This window comes from Chiloscyllium punctatum, chromosome 39 (genome assembly GCF_047496795.1).
Source record: "Chiloscyllium punctatum isolate Juve2018m chromosome 39, sChiPun1.3, whole genome shotgun sequence".
Taxonomy (NCBI): Eukaryota; Metazoa; Chordata; class Chondrichthyes; order Orectolobiformes; family Hemiscylliidae; genus Chiloscyllium; species Chiloscyllium punctatum.
In genome coordinates this window covers 45885360-45911894 of record NC_092777.1, presented here as the reverse complement: position 1 = coordinate 45911894, position 26535 = coordinate 45885360, and the positions used below count along the sequence as shown (strand labels likewise).

General features: G+C 43.1%; 1 protein-coding gene and 1 long non-coding RNA gene across 5 annotated transcripts in view; one reads left to right on the top strand and one right to left on the bottom strand.

Annotated features, from left to right (window-relative positions):
• faap100 (FA core complex associated protein 100) overlaps positions 1-5879 on the top strand; it is a 36046-nt gene extending 30167 nt beyond the window's left edge. For 3 of the 4 annotated variants that reach the window (XM_072558597.1, XM_072558596.1, XM_072558598.1), the window contains exon 9: positions 5223-5879. In XM_072558597.1, the coding sequence (XP_072414698.1) occupies positions 5223-5354 (132 nt within the window). In that variant the 3' untranslated portion in view covers positions 5355-5879. The remainder of the gene's footprint in view (positions 1-5222) is intronic. The other variant, XR_011954842.1, reaches the window with a different exon arrangement.
• Positions 5880-6728: 849 nt separating this feature from the next.
• The window catches only part of LOC140464230 (uncharacterized), a 34261-nt gene continuing 14454 nt past the window's right edge, over positions 6729-26535 (bottom strand). The window contains exon 3 of the long non-coding RNA XR_011954888.1: positions 6729-7593. This is a non-coding gene — a long non-coding RNA (uncharacterized lncRNA). The remainder of the gene's footprint in view (positions 7594-26535) is intronic.

The following is a 26535-nucleotide window of genomic DNA, read 5'->3' as shown; positions in this document are numbered from 1 at the left end:
AAAAGGTTCTTCAAACGTGGGAATTGGAAACAAAGGTGCTGGTTTTATTACTGCCTGTGGCTTACCTACAATTTGGCACGTACGACACATTCAGCAAAAGTTAATGACATCCTGGTCCATTCCAGGCCAATAAAAATGCTTTTGTACCTGAACCTGAGTCTTTCGTACCTGTAGGTGACCTCCTACAGGTAGTTCATGTACTACCCATAACACCTCCTGTCTGTATGCTACTGGCAATACAATCTGGTGCACTTTGGCCCATTTCTCTTCTGCACTAATCTGCCGTGGTCTCCATTTTTTTCAGATAATAACCCTCCGGAATAATCTCTGCCTCCTTTTCAGAGGACACATCCACATATATATCTTTTATTGTCTTGTCCCGCTGTTGCAAGTCCCTTAGCCGTTCAGGAGTAAACACTTCTGTCTGACCCCCTGCTTGTTCAGGTCTTTACTGCACCATTACATCAAACAGGGTATCCGCTAACTGAACCTCAACTCCTTCATCTTTCTCTTTACTTTTCACTTCATGCTGTGACTTATGATAGTGGGATCTGGTTACCACACAGTCTGGGAAAATATCAGGATATTTCTGTTTTAACTCCTCCATTTCTTGGTCTTCCTTGGGCTTCTCCACAACAAGGGGAGTCATTCCCAGCTTGGACCCTGCTAAATCATTCTCAAGAACAAACTGAATTCCTGGAACTGACACTCTGTCAAACACTCCCACTGTAACTTCCCCATTCTTAAGTTAGCACTCCAACCTGATCTTACACAGATCTTTCTGAACATCTATCCCACAAATTACCACACTCTCGGGTAACAGATCAGAAAGGGTGCCTATTTGTTCATCCCTTACTATCAGCAACTGGTTAGATCCTCTATCTCTCAAACTTATAACTTCTTGTCCTTCTCCCCTGTTCTTTCTGAGTAAACTTTACCCATGGAGGTGAATTATTTGTAGAGATCAGATACTAACCCCATCCCTAGCCCCTGCCTAGGCTGTGCACTTGCCTGCAGCTCCTTGACTCTTCTTGGGGTTTCCTTACTACCTTTACTAATGTCACTGGCTTAGCTTCTTTTACTCCATCTTTTCCCACAGTGCTTTTCTTTAATGACCAGCACTGTGACTTTACATGTCCCACCTTCTGGCAGTGAAAACACCTTTTCCCACTGCCCTTCTGAAACCACTGGCACTGTAATTTACTGTGCCCCACTCCATAACAGTGGAAACACCTGAGGCCTTTCACCTGCTTTCCACCCCCCTGAGCTTCTTTTTTATCCTATGGTAAATTCTTAGCAGTGCTGTCTACTCTTGGTTTTGTAGTGTAGGATCTCCCTTTCTCCCAACTTCTGTCCCTCACAGGATGAAATTCTGGCTGAAAGCTTGGCTTATGCATCAACATGTCCTCATCTGCTAATTCTGCTGCCCTTCTCATTTCCTGAACTTTCTGTTCCTCCACATGAATTCTTACCATCTCTGGAAGTGAGTTTTTAAATTCCTCCAGCAGAATAATCTCTCTTCGAGCCTCAACTGTCTTATCTATTTTCAAAACACGCACCCATCAGTCAAAATGACTATGTTTCATTCTTTCAAACTCAACGTAAGTCTGACCAGATTCCCCCTTTGTGTTTCTGAACTGCTGTCTATGTGCTTCTGGTAACAATTCATAAGTACTTAAAATAGCCTACTTAACCTCTTTATAATCTCTTGTCACCTTGTCTGACAGTGTGGCAAACATCTCACAAGCTCTGCCTACCAGTTTAGTCTGAACTAGTATTACCCATAAATCCTCTGACCACCCCTCTGCCTAGCCAATTTTTTGAATGAAATAACAAAGGCTTCAACTTCTTTCTCATCAAAATGTGACAGAGTTTTGACATATTTGTATATATTACTACCTTCTCTTTTAATCTCTATCCTGTTACCTTAACTTTGCTGGTTAAGTCGCAACTTCTCAAGTTCAAATTCTCTTTTTGTCTCTCCCTTTCTTCTTTTTCCCTTTGCTCAGCTAAAAGCCTCTCTCTCTCTCTCTTTTTCCTCTCTCCCTTCTCTCTTTCTCTTTCTCACTCCCTTTGTTTATCTTCTAACTCCATTTTCCTCAGTTGTAATTTAAGGGTTTTTTTTTACCTCTACTGCACTTGTCTGTTTCTTTGACACATCTAAGTGAGTAATTCCCTTACAATTTCAGCTTTACTTTTGTCCTTAGTTAAACCCAAATCTAACTTATTTACTAATTCTAAAAGTAAAGCTTTTTTCTTTTCTTCTAAACTTTCTTGGCAAATTTGAGAATCATCTTCAAATCTCAGAACCTCTTTAGCAATTTTAAGAGCCATTTCTCTCTCTTCTAATTTAATCACCGAAATTAAACAAATTGTCTCACCTACGTTTTAGTTAAAGATCTAGGACACTAACCTGCAAGTTTGCCTGACGTCGGTGGTAGGCAAGTTGTTGGAGGTAATCCAGAGGTACACTGTTTACAAGTATTTGGAAAGGCAAGGACTGATTAGGGATAGTCAATATGGCTTTGTGCATGGGAAATCATGTCTCACAAACTTGATTGAGTTTTTTGAAAAAGTAGCAGGGACGATTGATGAGGGCAGAGCGGTGAACGTTATCTGTGTTGGCTTCGGTGGGGAGTTCAATGGGGTTCCCTGTGGGAGACTGGCTGGCGGGGTTGGATCTCATGGAGTGCAGGGAGATTTGGCCATTTGGATGCAGGGCCGGCTGAAGGGTGGAGAACAGAGGGTGGTGGTGGAGGGTTGTTTTTCAGGCTGGAGGCCTGTGACTGATGGAGAGCTGCGGGGATTGGTGCTGTGTTCACTGCTTTTCATCATTTGTGTGGATGATTTGCATGTGAACTTGGGAGGTATATTTGGTGGGTTTTTGCAGGGTTGGTGGGTGTGGTGGACGGCGAGGAAGTTGCCTCAGATTATGGCGAGGTCTTGATCGGATGGGCCAGTGGGCTGCGGAGTGGCAGATGGGGTTCAATTTGGGTGGATACGGGGTGCTGCATTTGTGAAAGCAGGTCTTAGCTGGACTTATACACTTGGTGGTGGGGTTCTGGGGAGTGTTGCTGAACGGGGAGACCTTGGAGTGCAGGTTCACAGCTCCTTGAAAGTAGATTCACAGGTAGATAGGATAGCGAAGGCAGCATTTGGTGTTCTTTCTTTTATTGGTCAGACCATTGAGTATTGGAGTTGGGAGGTATATTGCAGCAGTACAGGACATTGGTTAGGCCACTTTTGGAATATTGCTTTTACTTCTAATCTCCTTCCTATTGGAGGGATGTTGTGAAACTCGAAAGGATTCAGAAAAGATTTACAAGGATGTTGCCAGGGTTGGAGGATTTGAGTTATAGGCAGAGGCTGAATAGACTGGGGCTGCTTTCCCTGGAGCGTCGAAGGCTGAGGGGTGACCTAATAGAGGTTTATAAAATCAATGAGGAGCATGGATAGGGTAAATAGACAAAGTCTTTTCCCTAGGCTGGGGAAGTCCAGAACTAGAGGGTTTGAGGTGAGAGGGGAAAGATATAAAAGGGACCTAAAGGGCAAGGTTTTCACACAAAAGGTGATGCATGCATGGAATGAGCTGCCAGAGGAAGTGGTGGAGGCTGGTACCATTACTGCATTTTAAAGGCATCTGGATGGATATGTGAATAGGAAAGGTTTAGAGAGATATGGGCCAAGTGCTGGCAAATGGGACTAGATTAGGTTCGGATATCTGGTCAGCATGGACGAGTTGGACTGAGAAGTCTGTTTCCATGCTATATGACTCTATGACTCTATTTGTAGCTCAGGTTGAGATTCAGGTTGTAAGTTTGCGCGCTGAGCTGGTAGGTTTGTTCTCAGACGTTTTGTCACCATGCTGGGTAACATCATCAGTCAGCCTCCAGTGAAGCACTGGTCTGCAGTTCTCCATTGACTGTTCGTTCCACTGTGACATCTAGAAAGGGGAGTGTGCTGTCACAGTCAACAGTCAATGGAGAATTGCAAACCAGCGTCTACAGGAAAGCAGCACACACCGACCAGATACTTAACTACAGGAGCAATCACCCCAACACCCACAAATGGAGCTGCATCAGGAAATTACTTAAATGGGCTACAACACACTGCAGCCCCCAGGAACTATGAGCAGAAGAAAAATATCTATTGAGCGTATTTAAGAACAAAGGATAGCCGATAAACACAGTCCGTCATTTCTTAAAACAACAAACCCAAACAAGGAGACACAACACTCCCAGAGAGTCTCGCCACATTACTGTACCTCAAAGGCATTTCAGAGATAACTACCAGACAACTTCAACCCCTTGGCATCATGGTAGCCCACCAACCTACCAATACAGTGAAACAGCTACTGATGAACCTAAAGGACCCTATACCAACACCTAGCAAAATGAATGTCATTTACAAAATACCCTGTAAGGACTGCAACAAACACTGCATCAGACAGAAAGGCAGGAAATGTGCCACCAGGATACATGAACACCAACTAGCCACCAAAAGACATGACCAGCTATCACTAGTATCCTTACACACAGACGAAGAAGGACACCACTTCAACCGGGACAACACATCCATCCTAGGACAGGCTAAACAGCAACACACACAGGAATTCCAAGAGAGCTGGCTTTCAAACCTCAACTCCATCAATAAATACATTTGATTTAGACCCCATTTACCAACCTCTGAGAAGAAGTCCTGGAAATGATATCACCCACCTTAACAGAGTAAGGAGCACAAATAGAAAGCGGGACAGAATGGTCACGCTTCATCGGAGGCTCACTGATGATGTTACCTGGTATTGTGACGAAACATCTGAAAACAAACCTTCCAGCTCGGTGAGCAAACTTACAACCTGAATAAAAACAAGTTTTTTTTAAAATTCTCTACTTTTGGGGACTTAATTCCATGAACAGAATTCCCATCCCAACAAAAATGCAATAAAGTTTGAAATTCATAAAGCAACAAATTAAAGGATTGCCTTTACTTGGTCAAATTCAACTCCACTTTTACTCTTGAAGGCATGTGATCCAGGTCGACAATTTGACCAATTTTCCAAATGTTGGGAGCAGGTGGGAGGATGCAGCAGTTCAAAATGCTCTCTTCAGACGGTCCAGTATCACATTCCAGATGGTAGTCAGTTTGTGTTGCAGAAAGAGCAAGAGATCTCTCTGGGATTGTTCACACTGTAATTTCTTCTTTTGGATTTTGTTTTACTTCAGGGCCTGCTTAAAGAGGTGCAGTCGTTGCGCGACCAGTTGTGTGTTGGGGTGGAAATCAATATGAGTGATACTGCGGCCAAACTTCTGCAGCTATACGGGCAGCTGAGGAACACTGATTTGGTTATCGTATAACAACTGGAACTGTTCAAACTACTCAGTCTTCTGATTGTGAGACAAGAATTCTGGTCTTGAGCCAACTGGACACTCTGTAATTCATAAATGTTGTAATAGCAGCCCCCTTGGCCAAAGAGCTGGGGTAGTTTGCTTTAGCAGAGTCATTGTACTCTGAAAATAATTTGTAATGGAAAGCACTTTGTCGCATCATTGAAACACCTCAGAGTTTTATAAAAACATAAGGAATGACATTGATGGTCACAGTGAAATAATGGATCAGTGCAGGTTGGAGGATGTGGACTGATGTGTTTCTGTGATACTTATGGTCTTTGTACCATTTGCATGAACCTCATTGTTAAATAAGAGCTTGCAATTCCTGATATTTCACTGTGATAAATGGCCCAACAATGTAAATGGTATTGTTGCCACACTCATGTGAGAGTTAAGATGGGAAACTGCTTTTATCAGATGGGAGATACATAAATGTAACTTGATAACAAATGCAGTGTTGAAAAACTTGAAATAAAATTGTTTGTCAATAAATGCTGACTGATATCTGTAACTATTTATTTAATTTCATTAAAATACTAGTTTAAAGGTTTATACTGTATTGGAAAAATTGGAGTTAAATTGACTGTCCACAAGTCATTCAGATTGTGAAAGCTCTCTTTGATCCCTACTGACCTGTAACAACCACAGTGGTCATGGAATAACAACTAGCCTCAGTGCCTTAGGGTTAGGGATGATGAATTCGATGATCGGTCTGCTTTCAATAAATTGACACTCACTGTTGAGGTTGATACATGAGGTTGATACCCTTGTTACCCCAAATCCTTGTGGAAATACTTTTGTTGACAGAGTTGATACCTTCAGAAGAGGAGGATGGAAGAAAATTGAAAATAGAGACTGACGAAGGTGTAGCACATAGATAACAAGGTCAGAAGCAGAGTTCTTAGTTGGTGGTTACATAGTGTTACACTTTAATCAAGTTTCCCAAGGTAATGAAGAAGTCAGTGCCTGCACACAGCAAGTCTTAGATCCAGATTCGGGCTGATGAGTGCCAAATAACATTGCCGCTTGTGGGATGTCAATGCCATCTAGAACAAGAACCCAACAACCCCATCTTGCTGTTCAACGTCCAAACCAGATTACCATGAACCTGGAACCCAGTTGAAGCAGCCACATTAATTCTGTTGCAGCGAGAGCAGGCCAGAAGCTGGATTTTTTGCTATGAGCGGCTGACATTCAGACCCAGTGAAAGCTTTCCTCCAGTTACAATTGAGGAATATGATTGAACTGTCTACAATTGCCTGGGTGAGCATAGAAACAGCAACACTAGCCAGGACAATGCAGCTAGTTTGACCAGTATTCCATCACTGGCTCAAACACCCACTCTCACTAGCCATGTTTGCAGTGTGTGCAAGTGACAGGATGCTGACAATGATGATGGGACAAATGCCTCAATTTCCTACACTTACCCTCCAGTCATGTGTGTGCTGCCCAGATACTGTGATCCTGGAGGTACTTAAAATGGCAGTTTCTGATTGGATCTATATGAAGTTCTAGGGATAGATGGACAAGTTTTACAGCCCTCTGGTCAGACTCAGGTAATATTTCCAATTGTTTGTACCAAGAATCCAGATATATTCATGCATTGCAACTGTGCTAGGGATCAACAATAAAAGACTGGAACGACATGACATAGAAACTTCTCTCCAAGATAAATAAATGTGATCTTACAGAGTTATACAAGATTACAAATAGTAAAGAACACATTAAGCTGTGGAAGCTGAATAAAGGGACACAGGTTTGATCTAATAAGGAGACAGTTTAGGGCTGATATTCATGAAATGGATTTTGAAATACAGTCGAGGTGGGGGCAACGTTTTAAAAGACAAGTGCAACAATGAGAAGACTACAGACTTTATGGATGGACAAATTAAGATGGGCCAAATGGTCTTCCATGCCTGCTAGCATCTTGTGATAAACCAAATGATTCACTTTAATGAGAGTTAGAACTTTCAAACACACTTCTGACAGAGTTGAATGGGTGAGTGAGATTTGATCTAGGTTCTTGCTGTCCAGCAGTAGCCTGCAAGCAGAAGAATCTTGTCAAAATGTAGCTCTTTCCATCTAAGGTTGAGTGCAGATTGGTCGCAAGTTGAAGCATTTTCATCCTGCCGGAATCATCAAGAGCTGTTACTCCTTAATTCAGTATTTCTGAACTCAAATGTACGTTTCTGAAAGGCTGGCTTCACTGGAAAATAAAAAAATGCATTATTTTGACACTGTGCTTCATCAGGTCTCGATTTTCCTTTATTTAATTACTCATTACAGACTATGTTTATGTATAAAAACATTTTAAGCATTGAATTGTGTCTGACAAACTATTTGATTCAACTTAATTATGTTGCTGAGAAACAAACAGATCATAAGAAATCAGGTTTGAGCAATGAGTGCTGAAAGACTGAGGACAACAAAAGCAAAAGTGAATAATTGTGTTTTTGACAACGTAGCTTAAAATGTTGTGAAACACTTCATAAAAGGCCCATGTAACGAAACACAGGAGGTATCCTGCACCAGTTGGAAATCTGTAATCAGCAGAAAATGCTTTCAGTCACAGTGTGTCTTCCTTCTGCAATTTCTCCACATAACTTGCACTAACTCTCTCCCCAAGTTCAAGAGCCTCCCTTAGTTGTTTTAGGACTCAAAGCTCCCCCCAGGGAAAGGACATTTTCTGGTCTACTTTTGGATTCACTGAACAGGCCTGTGTATTTGGACCACATCATACACCTAGCATTGAACAGCCTGTTTTATTCGGTTGTGGTTAAAAGATTTCTAATCTGAGTTCCTGACGTGCTTTCTGATGTCTGGTCTTCTTGGGAGATGTCCATATGGTCAGTTCTGTTCAAAACAACTAAATATATTTATCTTTTAAAGAAGCAGAAGAAAGTTTATAATGATGATTTCTGATGCTGTTGAAAGCTTAACAGAAATAAATCTTAAATATTGAATTTAATATTTGTTTCTGGGCACGGACCCACAGCGATGAAGGGCTTATGCCCGAAACATCGATTCTCCTGCTCCTCTGATGCTGCCTGACCTGCTGTGCTTTTCCAGCACCGCACTCTCGACGATGAACCCACAGCGGCCTGTCCTAAAGAAATTAATGGAAGCATTTGGTCATTAAGCTAGGAATGATGAGCAAATCTGTTATTAAATGCTGTACTTTTTGGTCAGTTGGTAAAGGCAACATTTAGCTCAACCATATCCACCTAAAGGTCCCAGATTCAATTCCTGAATTATTTATTCTCTGCTGGATTGCCAGCAGGGATGCTGTTATTGGCTTTATTGACCTTGAGAAAGGGAATCAAAGCACCACACTTTTTGACTCTGACTCTTCAGCATCTGCACTCACTTTCTCCTTGTATTAGGACAGGTATCAGGGTAAAGCAAACAAAGATCTTTCTGCTGAGGTGAACCAAAGAGCAAAATTGGTGGAGGAGGAGCTGGTGTAATGAACCCTGTCAAATGCAGCAGAGAGTTAATTGAGGAGTAAATTGCCACGGTTGCAATCAGAGGTGATAATGTGGTAACTTTGACAAGTGTAGCCTTGGTGTTTTGGTTAGTGTGGAGTGCAGGCTGGTAGCATTCAAAGAGCGAATTTTGGAAGAGCTGCAAACACAACAGGACGGTGTTGGCATGTTCAAAGGACCTTGGAAAAGAAAGTGGAGGTTAGAGATTGGACAGGAGTTGACCGAGACAAGCAAGGCTTGGCAAATCTGTCAACACTCACAGTCAAGCCTTTCCAATGAGGAATGGTTCCTCGTGTGAGGCAGCAGAGGGCATCTGGTGCCAAAACAAAATTGTCTCAGTCACTAGCATCAGCAGAGGATGGACCAAAGGTGCAGAAAAGCACTATTAAAATGGATGCTTTTAATGCACCACTTGGTCTGATACTAATGAGCACAGATTCAGAGGATCCTGTGAGTGCTGATTCCTGGCTTGTGTTTAATTAGAGGATCACATTTACAGGAAAATAGGAAAAGAAAATCTGCTAAAATGTTAAGAATATGAAATTAAAATGAGAATTTGAATTACATGCTTTTTCTTTTTAAAAATGCACTTTCTAAAATCTCTGTATTGATGGTGTAACAGGGAACAGTCAATACCTAGCATATTCTGATAGCATGGCAAATTGTGTCTCCTTTCAACAGATTGGATTGTGATTAACCAGTTTCAGATGACTCCAACGTACCATATCAATGCATCAAGTCTGGGAATCAAGTTGCACTCTTGCTATTCTGCAAACAGATGAATGTGATGGATGGATGCTTTCCAAACCTTGCTGGGTTTTTTTGTCTCTCGCTGCTTTGTGTTGTAATGGCATTGAGAGTCAGTAGGTGGTGCTATGCCTTTGTTCAAACACAATCTCTTTCTTTCATAGTTGGCCAGCTTATTATCAAAAAATGGCCCCTCAGCAGAGCCATGTGTTATTAATTTTCAGGAAAATGAAGGGAACTGTGGGATGTGATCCCAATAGACCAGTATACAAATACTCGTTTCCCTGGCCATAAAATGGACTTTAGCTTGCTCCCTCACAGCTGAATACAGATCCTGTGCAACAGGTTTGCACCAGTCATTGTGGGGCAGCTCAGGTTGTCACCTTGGGGTTCTTCTGATCCTGGTCAGTCCTACATCTGGGGAACCAGCACCCTCTGAGAAAGGACTATATTACTCTTGTGAAGCTCACTCCACTCAGCCCACAACCTGACCTCAAGCTTCCAGTGGCCTCTCATTTTAATGCTTCCCCATTGTTCTCATATGGACATATCTGTCCTTGGCCTGCTGCACTGTTCTAATGATGCTGAATGGAAATTTGAGGAGCAGCACCTCCTCTTTCAATTAGGCACTTCACAGCCTTCCAGACTCAAGGTTGACTTCAACAATTTCAGACAATGAATTCCATTTCACACCACCCCCTAACTTTGTTCCCTTCCTTTGCATGCTTTGGTTTGCTCTTGCTTTCAGATAGCAAAATATCTGATATGATGCAAAACCTTTCCCCCTACTGCTCTCAGCCCACTATTCCTTTTGGCCCGATAAGACTAACTCACTTGTCCCATTCAACATTTCCAGCTTTCCACCCTGTCACAGACCATCCTTCCTCAAAATCTTTCATCCAAATCTTCTTCAAAATCTTTTGCGTATCTGACTTTTCTCAGGTCTGGTGTAGGTTGTCAACCAGTGCAATAGAGATGACTTTAACCTAAATACTGGGATCAAGCAATCACTCCAACTGTATGCTTGACCATGGCCAATCCCCAGACTGGTACTGGAGACTGCCCTTGACTTACTGTTCCAGGTACCCCTTGACTGATGGGTATCTCCATGGATGTCAATAAGAACTGCTCACCTAGAGGTTTGTGACATGTCTGCTTGCTGTGTACGCTGCTGGCATTTGGAGCAGATGAAATTGATGTCACACATTGCCCTAGAGTAAGATATATTCCAACTTGACTGAGGACCGCTGACCAGGAAGACAAGCTGCGAGGTTATGTGACTGCGCTAATTGGCACAGTATGGCAAGGCAGGTAGGCACTAAGTGAACAAGTGCCTTAAGTTAAAAGCTTGATCCTAAAGCATGATAATCTTATAAACCTTATAATTGGTATCTGAGTTCCAGGGAAGATATAGAACAGTGAACAAAAGCAGGAATGATGTTCACTGCTTGTGCAATTACGCTCTAATGTGCCCAAACTTGCTGAGGCCAATAGGCTTGTGTGTCTCTTCTACAGCCCTAACTGTCATAAGGTAATATTGCCCAGTCAGGAGGTGCAGTCCTAACCAACCTGTTCAGATGTTATAATGCAGCTGGGACTTGAACCAGAGGTGGGGACACTACCACTACATTACAAGAACCCTCCCACATTCTGCCTTATGATGAGCAATGGGATAGGATTCATCAGGACCTTAATGTTAAAGGCAGTTCCCTGAGACTGGACACTCTGCTGGTAACTGGCAGTTTGTTGAAGGGACTTGAGTTCCAGGATTTGATCTTCTGATGTTGACTTCAGCTACTATGGGAATTGAACCTCTACTGTGCATGCTACTCTGTATCAGAAAGCAACTGAACTAACCAAGCCCCAGCTAAATCTAGAAGAAGTCTGAAGGAAAGGTTGCAAGCTTCTTCACCTGTTTTAACAGATTTAAGTGAATGATTCCAATTTAGAATTTTGATATGCTAGTGGCTGGGCAGGGTTAAGACAGACCACCTACACCAAGGAGAGACAACAGTGGAATTTGGAATTCTTCCCGACCACGGTCAGACATTGAAGGTCATTTGCTTGGTTTTCAGGAAGATTAATTAAAACAGAACAATGACTTTCTACTGGAAATGCTCAGCGTTATCATGATGTCCTATCCAACTGTCCATCTCATGAAGCCAGCTTTAGGATCAGACATAGGACTGTTGGCTGTGAACACAACACCAGCCAACACAACAGGCTGCTTTCCGTTGATATAAACGGCCCCTTGGTTGCAGTGGGAATAATATGGTCCAGTTAGCTGACTTTTGTTCAGTTACGTTCTCCTTCTCCCTCCGTGTGTTTGTTTCTCCCACACACCTGCTCAACTTGCTTCAGGCCCTGACCATTGGGAATCCTGCAAGCTTTGAAAATACAAACACCCGTCGCCAGGACTATTCATAAAATCCAAATTCTGATAAGTTGTGCCTGATCGATGTCTATTTAAAATGTTATAAATCTCGCTGTGCAGGCCCACAAACTACTTAACAGGGTGGACTGATCAATTAGCTGGATGAGTATTGACAAACTGACAGCTTGCTCCATGCATTATTCTGCAAGCTGACCTTTCCCTGTCAGTGTGATGATTCGATTAAACAAATCCCCATCCCCCGCCGACCCAGTCACATTCCCCAGTGGCTCCGGCATTGCCTTCATCTGTGTAAAATCGAGAATGAGATGTGAGGATTTAGAGTGACAGTGCATCTAGGTACGACGCGCACACACACACACACACAAAAAATCACTTCTAAATTTAGGACTGAAACCACTTGGGTGGACAGTGAAGGTTTCTTTAATAACTGTGTTACATACCCAGCACATTTCCCAGAGACCAGACATCATCCTGAGTCTGATACCCCTTCCTTGATCACTGCCCCCACTATGGTCTTGCATGGCCCAACACCGGCCACTCCCCTCCAGGGCTAACCACATCTGCAGAGAGAAGGCGGGCTGCTGTCGCTTGCTGCTTTGTGAAGTTCCAACTGCAATCCTGTCGAGTCTGTTCGCCCAAACATTGCCACCAACTTCGGCAAGGCAACTATCCAGAGACTAAAATGCACTAAAATGGGCGGCACGGTGGCACAGTGGTTAGCACTGCTGCCTCACAGTGCCTGAGACCCGGGTTCAATTCCCGCCTCAGGCGACTGACTATGTGGAGTTTGCACATTCTCCCCGTGTCTGCGTGGGTTTCCTCTGGGTGCTCTGGTTTCCTCCCACAGTCACAAAGATGTGCAGGCCAGGTGAATTGGCCATGCTAAATTGCCCATAGTGTTAGGTAAGGGGTAAATGTAGAGGTAGGGGTATGGGTGGGTTACGCTTCGGCGGGGCGGTGTGGACTTGTTGGGCCGAAGGGCCTGTTTCCACACTGTAAGTAATCTAATCACTCTTGACAGCTGGAGTTTGGTTCAGTCGCACAAAGCATTCAGTTCCTGACTCCCCCACCTGGGCCAGCCAGCTGCTGCAGTTCTTTAAGGGTTAATGGAAATAGTGCGAGGGATCCATATCTGCCCTACAGCGCAGGGTCGGTGCAATACGTTGCCATGTCTTTGAGGCACTGTATAAATATTGCATAACCTCCCCGTGTCAGCGTTCATTAGTCCTTGTCAAACACAACCGCGTGATGTGAATGATAAAAGAAAATCCACAACGTGCCCCCACAGAGTGGCCCTGTGGGAATTTTCAGACAGCGTTCTGACAGTGCTCTGGGTAGCCCCTCTCTATCTGCGTTTTGCAGATTGTCTCTGTTCACATTAGTTCAGCTCCCCAGGGAGGAAACGCGCTCTGTTGCAAGGCTGATACAGGAGCTGTCAGGGATTCCAACAGAGACAACTGTCTGCCCCTCGTCTATTGTCAAATGAGATGGGGAAGAAAAAAAAAATACCCGAATAAAGTTCCATTTCCAGTTCAGGTTGAAAATTGGCTGAAATTGTGCTGATCACTACAAACCAAAACCCCTTCAATCGGAGCTCATCCATTATTCTCTCATATATGAGTGGGGGGTGGGAGCAGACTGAAACCATCTGCAGCTTCACACAAAGAGGGGGCCTACAAAACTCACTGGTGAATGGTGAAGCTGTAGCTAAGTGCAGTTAAATTATTATAATTCTCTGACTGTTGCAGACACTTAGTAAAGTCTCCACATTACGGTAGCAATTATCATTTCACCACTTCAGCATTTTGCTCCCAGGTTAACCCCTACAGCTTTCCAGTCATAGAAATGTGCAGCACGAAAACAGACCCTTCGGTCCAACCCGTCCACGCCGACCAGATATCCCAACCCAATCTAGTCCCACCTGCCAGCACCTGGCCCATATCCCTCCAAACCCTTCCTATTCATATACCCATCTAGATGCCGTTTAAATGTTGCAATTGTACCAGCCTCCACCACTTCCTCTGGCAGCACATTCCATACATGTACCACCCTCTACGTGAAAAAGTTGCCCCTTGGGTCTCTTTTATATCTGTCCCCTCTCACCCTAAAACTGTGCCCTCTAGTTCTGGACTACCTCAACCCAGGGAAAAGACTTTGTCTATTTACCCTATCCATGCCCCTCATGATTTTATAAACTTCTATAAAGTCACTCCTCAGCCTTCAACACTCCAGGGAAAACAGCCCCAGCCTGTTCAACCCTTCCTTATAGCTCAACTCCTCCAACCCTGGCAACATCCTTGTAAATCTTTGCTAAACCCTTTCAAGTTTCACAACATCTTTCCGATAGGAAGGAAAACAGAATTGCATGCAATATTCCAACAGTGGCCTAACCAGTGTACAGTACAGCTACGACATGACCTCCCAACTCCTGTACTCAATATTCTGACCAATAAAGGAAAGCTTACCAAATTCCTTCTTCACTAAACTGAGACTCCACTTTCAAGGAGGTATTAACCTGCACTCCAAGGTCTCTTTGTTCAGCAGTACTCCCTAGGACCTTACCATTAAATGTATAAGCCCTGCTAAGATTTGCTTTCCCAAAATGCAGCACCTCGCATTTATCTAAATTAAGCTCTACCTGCCATTTCTCAACCTATTGGCCCATCTGGTCATGATCCTGTAATCTTTGGCCCTGACAAGGCTACTTCATTCCCCAACTTTAACTTGAACATCCCCTGCCGTGCAAATCTTTTCCTCTCTCTCAGAGATCCCAGGGTACAGTTCAATGGATGTCCACTACCTTCCAATAAACTGATCCAAGTGGCCATTCTACTTGCACATGCTTAAATACTGTGTTTGAACACCATGCCAGTATAGGATTCCTGCCTGATGTCCAACTGGGTAGTGTTCAGGGTAGAGCTCGATTGAGGTTGTCCTTTAGTTTGAGGAGTTGTCGCTTGTGGAGTAGGGATTCTGAGCCAAGTGTTCATTAGCTCCATTCGCTTTTCTATCCCTCTTCTCTCCTGCTTTTTTTGCTCAGTGTTATTTTCCTTACCTCTTGGTGAAGAGCTCAGTCGCAGCAGTGTTGAGTGGCCCTCAGCGGCAGTGTTGGAGATGAGGTTGGGTTCCCAGCAGCTTCTGCCTCACCCAGGCGGCCCTCGCACCAAAACATGGCCCCTGCTGCTGCTGCCACAAAGGTGAGGTTAGGTTGGGTTCCCGGCGACGTCTGCATCCAGCGCAGACTCGTGGACGTGAGAGTCGACCCAGGACCCGGCTGCATTGGCGAGGTAGCCCTGAAGCGGACTCACGGCAGCAAGAGGATGGTGCTTGGGCCCGGTTCAGTACCTGGCAGCATCGATGGGGTCTGCATTGGCGAGGTCCGGTGAGGACTCGGCGAGGGCATCAGTGAAGGCAAAATGGTGCTCAAGAGTGATGACTTGCATTCAGCAGTGGCCCAGCGAAGAGGATCCATGCCTGGTCACTAGACCCATGGCCCGTGAAGAAGTACTTAACAAGAAGGACTGTAAAGTTTGACACTTTTTATTTCTTCATTTTCCTGCCTTTATATTCCAGTGTTTTGATTCAGTTTTCTGTTTTTTAAGATGGCGCCAGAGAGTGGCAACTCTACACCAATATTTCTCACTGTATTTTATAACAAGACATACATGACAACAAATTAATCAAACTCAGGCCTGTCAGTTACTGTTGTAGGTCTGATGTGACTGAACATGCAGATTCTCGATTGGTGATGCTTTGGGCACATGGAGTCATATGGCAGGACATCCCACAAGATAAAGGAATCTGACTTTTCTTTCTCTTCTTTTCTTTTCTGCCTCATTATTAAAGGTTTTCAGACTTTAATCATGACGGGGCTCGATGGACGTTGTCACCATTTTGAATGATTTAGCTTCTCCCGGCAGTTCATGTCAATGCTGCTGCACTTCCAAGAGGAGCCTCCAAGTATCTTTGCAGCATTTTGTTTGTCCTCCCCTGGAGAGATAGCCATTTGATGATTAAGGAAGCAGAATCTGTTGGAGATGGAATTTTTCAGCCATCCAGGCACAATGTCCAGTCTGTCATAATTGGTTTTACAAGTGTTTTGCCGAACATTGAAGGAATTGTCTTCAAGATGGACACTGGTATTTGCTCAACAATCCTCCTATTGAACTTGGACAGTGCAGCAGAGGCGTTGCTGTGGGATTTCTCTGGTGCTCCTATGTATGACTGATACACAGTTCAGGCCTCACTGCACTACAGGAGTGCGGTGTGATGACAATTACTCATTACAGCAGGACTTTTGTTATCTTGTGGAGGTCTTTTTGATGTCAAACACTTGCCGCTGTAGCTTGTAGAAGGCTGGCTCAGCTCATCCAGTGTTTCATCTCCTTATTAATGGTGGCCGTTTGAGATAAGTGGCTGCCAAGACATGGGGAAGTGCTTAACATGTTGCAGAGATATATATAGGAAGTGGAACGTTCGACTGACCAGGTGGAGCACACAGGCCTCTCTACTACATCAAGGTGGTGATTCACAGAAAGCTTTCTGTAGCATGATTGTCCAGGTGAACTCAAGCTTGCAGATTCATGGTGTGTTTTGGGGTCTACCCTTAGGCTTCACCTTGTTTTTATTTATTTACCCTGTCCCTCGACAACTGCCTCTTCAAAAAGGAGGTCACCTTCCATAGCTAATAACTCCAAATATATATCCCATTTCCACGCTTAAGTGAAAGAATAGCTTGGTGTTATTTGTCAATATGATGCCATGCCCTGAATTAACCAACACTTTCTTCAACACAACATTGATAAACTCTCCTGTTGCTGTTTACCAGAAATCTTTTGCTTGAGTCCTATATTTGTTCTTGGCTATTCACTCAGTCTTAACAGTACCCACACAACATCTAATTTGGCCATGAACTCAGTCTCAAATCTCGTATCAACTTTGTTGACAAAACAGAGCTGACTAGTATCTCTGCCTCACTATCTGTCCTTGCAATGAAACACTGATCCGCATATTTATCACTTAATTCCTTCAGCCTTCTCTCTGCCAGTTCCCCAGTTCTACCCCAAATCCTAATGCTAGCCTAAATCAAAATGCAAGCATCCACTACTCTTATCCTCATCAATTTTATTTGCTTCATAACCTATTAAATCTACTTCAAAGTCCTTGTCCTTTTCTTTAACTCTTCCTTTTAGCTCCACTAGATCCTGCAGATCTCTCCCATTCTGTGTCCTAACAGGAACCCTCTCCATATCCTTTTCATTTTTATGGTCACCATTCCAACTTCCTGTATATGTTCAATCTTTTGTTTCTCTGTTTGGAGTTACCATTCTTTTGGATTCTTGAATTGTAGAAAACATGGCAACCATTTTGTGCACTTCATGTCCCTACAAACAGGGGGACAATGCAAAAATAACCTTCATTAACAATCTTGATTCAATGATGCATATTTGCAAGTAAACTGGAAGAATGTGGTATTGTGGCATAGTAGGTAATGTCCCTGTCTCAGAGTCAAAAGCCTCAGTTTCAATAATTTCGCGTCCTACTCCAGAACTTGATGGCCAAGGTTGACGCATTCCTAATGTCGCCAAACTGGTTTACTATTAACACGTAAGTCCTTCTAACACATGCCAGTGGCAATGGTAAGAGTAGGACAGGTTCCTGGTAAGCCTTATGAGGGAAAGAATATTGAAACCTCTACCATTGCTTTCCATAGCTCCAGGCTACAACATGCAAGTAAAAATGCATGTCGCCACAGCAACTCAGACTCCCTGAGAAAACTGTAACAAACTGTTGCCACAGTGTTTTCCCCATCCTCCTTCAAAACATTGCATTTGTTTTTACATTCAACTGAAGGCACACAGACCTCCAGAATCGTACATGATTCAAAAGGCAGCATCAATGGCAGTGCAGTACTCTGGCACCGAACTCACTCACAACCTCCTAACTCAGGCAAGAGTACGACCATGAAGCCAAAGCTGACCAGGCTGTTGTGGAATAATTTCCAAAATTGGCAGACCTATAGCTGCTGCATTTAGACATGTTGCTGAAACAGCAGATATCCAGCAATTTTCTAAACACGCGTGGTTTTAATCTAATTTGTAAAATTGTGAACAGGGTAAAATTTGTGATGCGTGCAAAAGGGTATTTAATTTACAAATGGACATTTAAACCATGGGTCAGTATAATAATTGCAGAAAGAAAAAAATGGTTTTTGATCTTTTCAAAATCTGATTGGGCTACAGATAGTTACCGATTGTAAAGTAGGAACGGGCAGAGATTCTACCAGCCCGTACAATATACTGAATCCTTAATTACAAATATAGACTTGTAATTTACTCTAATTCTTAAGTATTTGTTAAAGTAGCATTTTTACGATGGTTTAATCTATCAGAACATCTGTTTGGTCGTTTATCTGCTCCAATATTCAATTAGCAAATTAATCACTTGACAACACCCCGGTGCCAAACTTCTGGAGCCACTCAGTGTGTTTCACCTCTTTGCAACCTGTCAACAACAGCTGGAGATCGTGTAGATGAATGGAAGAGAATTGAGGGAAAAGCTCATTAATAAAGCTGAGATCCAACACGTCACCACTTTTCCCATCTGGGGAGTGTACACAATGTTTCTAACATAGCATTTCTAAATCTGCGACGGTACTGTAAATTGCGAGCACCCCTTGGAGCAAATACATTTCTGTTCCCATGTGTACAGATCCTCATCCTTTAGGACAACAGGAATTCTAAGCAGCCTGGTGATGAATGGTTTGTAAATTCCAGCTGATGCTTTGCAAATCCTCAGTGTGACCTTTGACATTTTATAAACAGTTAGGAACAAAAAAAACAGGCTATTCACAGGGGGGGAAAAAATGGGAAAGAAAGCTCAGCCTGGATTCCAATGAAAGGTTGGCACAAGTCACAGTTTCATTGTGTTTGTAATCCGGGATTCTCGAATAATACAACAAACACCTGTTCCTTATCTGAAGCTAGTTCCCTCCACCTTCTTAGCATAAAATAATACAGCTGAGTTCAGCAGTGTGAAATTGTGGAAACTGTACCTTTCCTTTGAACTGAACCCAAAATATATATTTATGTTTAGCATAGAGTTATGAAAACTGATGATTTCCAGTTTGTATGTACTCTGAGAGCCAAATGTTTATTGGCAGCCTGTTAGATAAAGTTCAGGCCCTTCCACTTCAGAAATATTGGATTTCATAAAGGCTTAAAGAACCTGGTTCACTCTCCTGGTCTGTACTGTGTGAGCTGCTAATGAAATGGTAAGAGAGCTACAATTCACCTCAGTCCTCAAATTAGTTGGTGGTAAAATATCACCAAGAGCTGCTATTTCCAAGTTTATTTTTTTAATGTGGCAGCCTGGGAGGAAAGGATTCAATTTAGTTCTGTCATATGCAAGCACATGCCGTGTCAGGTCCTACCAAAAAAGCATTAGTTCCCTCTGTAAACCTTTCCATTGCTTTACCTTGTTTTCAACAATAGCTTGCATTTATACAGAGACTTTAACTTAATAAAGTATCCTTTGTTGCCTGTGATACTGGACCAAATTTGACAATGAACCACATAAAGGGGTATAGGACAAGGAGCCAAAAACTTGATTCGTATGGTTTTAGAGTGTCTTAAAGACTTTCATCTATCATCAAAGACGACCTAATGCAAATTTACAGATGTTTTCACAGAAATGTTATTTTTAGAGACTATTTCCAGGATTTTCTATAACTTTAAAGTTGTACTTGTAAAACCGATTGAATTGCTAAACATTTTGAACAGAGATCTGCTCTTTAACTTCCAGTAGATTAATGGTTTTCACCTTTATCCGTAATCTTCAATTCCACTTTGCGGATGTGGTTATGCGGAAGCTTCCAAGTGTTGACAGTGAGCAAACAGGATATCTTTTGAACTTCTTCCATCTTTGGCCATGATCCATCTATACAGGCCCAACTGGATGATTGAAATAAATAATAGTCCAACAAATTTTACACATGGATCTGTGAATCAAGCATCACTTGCTGAATGTAAGGATGTTCTGCTTTTTTATTAACACTCATGATCTCAGGATTGGACTGATAGAAGTGCAGTAATTTTTGCTTTATACAGTAGCTAAATTAGACAACATTAGACCTTGAACCTATTACGCATACCTCCCAATATTAAAGTTAATGAAACTAAAATTGCTAAGATGTACAATGGGCATCTGAAATAATACTGTCTATTTTGCACAACTGCACAAGTCAGAGTGCATGACAGCTTCTTTCTTCACCAAAAGACGGTTCTCCCAACCATTCATCTTTTGCTTTAAGTAAATGCAGACTTCCCTTTTTTTCCCCGAGTTTCCTTTTCTACTCTCCCCTATGGCTGTAAGTATGCAAGGTATACTTAATGGTCATGGGTGGCATGGTGACTCAGTGGTTAGCACTGCTGCCTCACAGCACCAGGGACCCAAGTTTGATTCTAGCCTCGAGCGGCTGTCTGTGTGGAGTTTGTACATTCTCGCTGTATCTGCGAGGGTTTCCTCCCACAGCCCAAAGATGTGCAGGTCAGGTAAGTTGACTATGCTAAATTGCCCATAGTGTTAGGTGTGTCATTCAGAGGGAAATGGGTCTGGGTGGGTTACGCTTCAGAGGGTTAGTATGGACTTGTTGGGCCAAAGGGCCTGTTTCCACACTGTAGGGAATCTTAAAAAAAAGAGACTGGAGAATCTCTGGCTTCTTCTTTCCCATCCTATCCCAGATGTCAGTTACAGCTTCCCCACTTCCAACTGAAGGTGTCTAACACCAGCAGTGAACGAAACTGGAATCTTTTACAGCAATATATAATATATCCATTGAACTATTAGGGGAGCTAACTCCTACCCATTCAAACAGCTTGGATGTAACAAATACAATTTTTTTAATATTTTAAAATCAGAACAAAATTACACAGATAAATAAAAATGTCATTACACCATTTACTGCTCAAACATTATGCTAGTAGTGTATCTGAACAGAGAAATGTATATTGACATTATCAATAGTGTGGTATTATAGTTTTGCCAAACTATTTATTTATGAAATACTTGCATTTGTTCTATAATTATGAAGCATTCATCTCCATTTTGTTTTAATCACTTTCATTGTGATAGCCCTGCATCTTCTCCACATCTACCACTATAATCAAACAAATGGACCAAAGCATTCTAAAATGCTGCAATCTATAGTCAGTGGCAATAAAGAGAAGATCCTGATCCTTACTCTTTGTTCTGAATTGTCAACTAGGCAAAGATCCACAAGCCTGAGCACCCTGGCCGACCCATTGCCTCAGCATGCTCCTGCCCCACTGAACTCATTTCTACCAACCTCGACACTGTCCTATCCCCCCTAGTCCAGGAACTCCTCACATATATTTGAGACACCACCCAAACCCTCCACCTCCTCCAAGACTTCCGTTTCCCCGGCCCCCAACGCCTCATCTTCACCATGGATATCCAATCCCTCTACACCTCCATTCGCCATGACCAGGGCCTCCAAGCCCTCCGTTTTTTCCTCTCCAGATGTCCCCGACAATACCCTTCCACCGACACTCTCATTCGTTTGGCCAAACTGGTCCTCACCCTTAACAGTTTCTCCTTCGAATCCTACCACTTCCTCCAGACCAAAGGGGTAGCCATGGGCACACGTATGGGCCCCAGCTATGCCTGTCTCTTTGTTGGCTATGTAGAACAGTCGATCTTCCATAATTACATCGGCACCACTCCCCACCTCTTCCTCCGCTACATTGATGACTGCATTGACACCACCTCGTGCTCCCGCGAGGAGGTTGAGCAATTCATCAACTTCACCAACACATTCCACCCTGACCTTAAATTTACCTGGACCATCTCTGACACCTCCCTCCCCTTCCTGGACCTCTCCATCTCCATTAATGATGACCGACTTGACACTGACATTTTTTACAAACCCACTGACTCCCACAGCTACCTGGATTACACCTCTTCCCACCCTATCTCTTGCAAAAATGCCAATCCGTATTCCCAATTCCTCTGCCTCTGCCGTATCTGCTGCCAGGAGGACCAGTTCCACCACAGAACACACCAGATGGCCTCCTTCTTTAGAGACCGCAAATTCCCTTCCCACGTGGTTAAAGATGCCCTTCAAAGCATCTTGTCCACATCCCGCACCTCTGCTTTCAGACCCCACTCCTCCAACCATAACAAAGACAGAATGCCCCTGGTGCTCACCTTCCACCCTACCAACCTTCACATAAACCAAATCATCTGCCGACATTTCCGCCACCTCCAAAAAGACCCCACCACCAGGAATATATTTCCTTCCCCATCCCTTTCCGCCTTCCGCAAAGACCGTTCCCTCCGTCACTACCTGGTCAGATCCACGCCTCCCTACAACCCACCCTCCCATCCTGGCACTTTCCCCTGCCACCGCAGGAACTGTAAAACCTGTGCCCACACCTCCTCCCTCACCTCTATCTAAGGCCCTAAAGGAGTCTTCCACATCCATCAAAGTTTTACCTGCACATCCACTAATATCATTTATTGTATCCGTTGCTCCCGACGTGGTCTCCTCTACATTGGGGAGACTGGGCGCCTCTTAGCAGAGTGCTTTAGGGAACATCTCCGAGACACCCGCACCAATCAACCAAACCGCCCCGTTGCCCAACATTTCAACTCCCCCTCCCACTCTGCCGAGGACATGGAGGTCCTGGTCCTCCTTCACCGCCGCTCCCTCACCACCAGCTGCCTGGAGGAAGAACGCCTCATCTTCTGCCTCAGAACACTTCAACCCAGGGCATCAATGTGGACTTCAACAGTTTCCTCATTTCCCCTTCCCCCACCTCACCCTAGTTCCAAACTTGCAGCTCAGCACTGTTCCCATGACTTGTCCTACCTGCCTATCTTCTTTTCCACCTATCCACTCCACCCTCCTCCCTGACCTATCACCTTCATCCCCTCCCCCACCTATTGTACTCTATGCTACTTTCTCCCCACCCCCACCCTCCTCTAGATTATCTCTCCACCCTTCAGGCTCTCTGCCTGTATTCCTGATGAAGGGCTTTTGCCCGAAACATCGATTTTACTGCTCCTTGGATGCTGTGTGAACTGCTGTGCTCTTCCAGCACCTTTAATCCAGAATTAAAGATGAAAGGTGAACACAGATTCTTGATAGGTCATGGTTTCTTTCATATGCTGAGGATATGTACTTTGCCTCTGTAACAGTCATACTGCAAACTGACAAGAAAACTCATCAACATATTGTCATGGGCAGAATTTGTGTTCACTTTGGTGCCTTTAATCAGTATGTTTTGTGTAAAGGAGGTGTGAATTTTCCAATCCTCAGTAAGTGTATCTGTCCTTAAAAAAGAACAGGAGTGAGCTTTTGTGAGTTTTAAAATAAAGCACTTAACCCAAATTTTAAAACACAATGCTCCACACACCTGTTCAGACGTATACATTAACACATTCCTGATGAAGGGCTTCTCCCTGAAACATCGAATTTCCTGCTCCTCAGATGCTGCCTGACCTGCTGCGCTTTTCCAGCACCACTCTAATCTTGACTGTGATCTCCAGTATCTGCAGTCCTCACTTCCGCCTAGTATATATTAACACACACAAAGTCTGGTTTCAGATAAAGGTAGTAAAGCTGTTGCTCTATAGGTTATGGTAAATGTCTCCCATGTGATAGGCCTGGTCTCTTGATTGAAGTTGATTTTTTAATGTTGAAGTCTCGTAAAGTGAAGGATTCTTAGCAAGCTGTCAGGATTCTTCTAGTTCTATCTCTATGAAGCTAGTTCTCAGGTGAACCTGAAATTGGAACAGGCCTTTCACTTTGTTGGTGTCTCCAGCTTACAAGATTTTGCTGTTAACTATCTTGGCTGTTTGGATGACTTGCAGCTGACTCAATTACTTTTGGTAAAACTCTTTCTGCAAGCAATGTTTGCTGATTCTAAAGGTAGACAGAAAACATGGCTGTCTCACATTGTGACTGTTACAAGTTGACAGTCTATTTCCAAATAAATTGGGTGGTAAGGTTGCTTACATGTCATATGTTGTTTAGCACCTTAAGCGTCTGAGATGTTAAGGCCTTTTTGAATGAACAAATCAATTTGATGACAATACCTTTCTGGATTGGTTCCAGGGAAGACCTTGATCCAGCAGCAGTCTGGAAGGATCCTTTTGATCCCTCTTGAGACTGCGCAGTGATTTCAATTCCGAAAAGTCAGCTGACACCTCTGCAAATTTTGTGTCCAATTTCCAAATATAAAGTATAATTTGAATTTCAGAGTAGGGCTTGCCAATGCTAGACATGACAAAACATTCCACATTTCTGAGTGTAGGGCAGGGACTTCAGCTCAGGGCATCATTGGGTTGATAAGTGTTCACATGTTGGCTTGGCTGAACATGGTGTTTGAACCTCAGGGATTTGCTGTTCTGTCAAGACAATGATTATTAGTTGCAAAGTTCAAACAGTTGCCAAGCATCAAATCCATTGGCTACCAACCAGATCCATTGTTGATCCACCAGCCACTAACTCAATGCTTCATTAGCTGGCAGTTTTATCCCTTAGAGACCAGAATGAATTATGAAGCTTCAAACATTTGGCATTAGCAAAATGCTAACTTCATATGCCAGGAAGGTTCATTACAATGCAATTTGATATAAGACAGGTTTGTGAGCAGCATGCTGTCTTCAGACTGAATAAATATTGATTCAGGGGTGTGCCAGCATCTTTTAAGTCACATTAGTACATCAGTTAATTCTTTATTAAAATGATATTTGCACAGGATTGCCTCTTAAGCATGGGGATTTCAAGTATAATAAAGGGTACATCAGGAGAGGAGATCCTGGAGTGATGAAGACTATTAACTGTGCAATGACAGGATTTTCTCTGTCACTCATATGAACCTGTAGATTATATTATTTTAATATATTTTTGAATCAATTCCATCCTCCAATATTCTTTTCTCTTCATCTGTAGCAGCTAAACAATTTCACAGATGTTGACACCCTTCAGTGCCTTGCCCAAGTGTCTATTTATAAGCCTAGGCAGCTAGAATTAATGATTCGTTCAATAACATAAGGCACTGCAGTGAAGGTCAGTTGTCAATCAACTGAACAGAGCATTGAAAGCAAGTTTGCATGTGTCCTTAAACAGCATCCACACACATGCTGCTTTAATCAGGAAACACGAAGTTGGGTACAAGTGTGGGAACCCTGTTCTCCTGACAATTCATTGAGACCCAGAAGTTATTATTTGATCCATCATTGGCACCGAATTGCCTGATCTCAGTTTGAGTGGTCTGCTGAATGCTACAACTGGCCTTAGTGACTCCAGTCCGGGGAAATTTGACCAGAATTGCTTTTATATTGTTGTCAAGATCTCCGAAAGCCATCATGTCTTGAAGACAGCACCAACACCTGTACAAGTGACACTCTGATACAATCTTTCTGTCTATACATTCAGCTGGTTGCCAGATTACTAGTCAGATAGTTAGCCAGGTAGCTATGTATATAATGTAATAGTAATCTAAGAAAACATATAACCCAGCCTGAACGGCAGTGGTGGTGCAGTGCTACCTCTGGGTCAGAAAGTCTGTGTTTAAACCTGTGCCACTCCAGATGTGTGCAATAACATGTCTGAACAGATGAATTAGTAATATCCATAACCCAGGATGTATTAGAATCATGTGGTGTAATAGTAGTGACCTTTCCCCCTGGGAGATTTGGGTTTAAGTTCCAACTGCCCCGGAGATGTGTCTTAACATGTCAAAGAGGCATACAGCACGGAAACAGACCCTTCGGTCCAATCAGTCCACGCTGAGCATAATCTCAAACTAAACTAGTCCCACCTGCCTGCGCTTGGCCCTTTTCCCTTATTCATGTACTCATCCAAATGTCTTTTAAATGTTGTAACTGTGTCCGCATTCCCCACTTCCTCTAAACATTCATTCCATGCATGAGCCATTCTCTAATGAAAAAGGAAGTTGCCCCTCATGTATTTTTAAAATCAGTCTCCTCTCATCTTAAAAATATATCCCAATGTCTCGAAATGCTTCCCCTCGGGAAAAGGCATCTGCCTTAGCCCCTCGTGATTTTATAAACCACTAGGGTCACCCCTCAACCTCCTAAGTTCCAGTGAAAAAAGTTAGCAAGTTTTGAGAAGATTTGTAGGTCAGGTTGAGGTTCTGGATGTAGATTTGCTCACTGAGCTGGAAGGTTCATTTTCAGAAGTTTCGTCACCATACTGGGTAGCATCTTTAGTGAGCCTCTGGACAAAGCACTGCTGGTGTTTCCTGCTTTCTATTTATATGTTTGCATTTCCATGGGTTGGTGATGCCATTTCCTGTGGTGACATCATTTCATATAGTGATGTAATTTCCTGTTCTTTTTTCTCAGGAGATGGTAAGTGGGATCCAAGTCAATGTGTTTGTTGATAGAGTTAGTATAAATTCCATATCATGATGATAGTAGTGGCAGCTGGTGGACAGTGAACAGTGGAACTGGTGAGAGTATTTTGGTG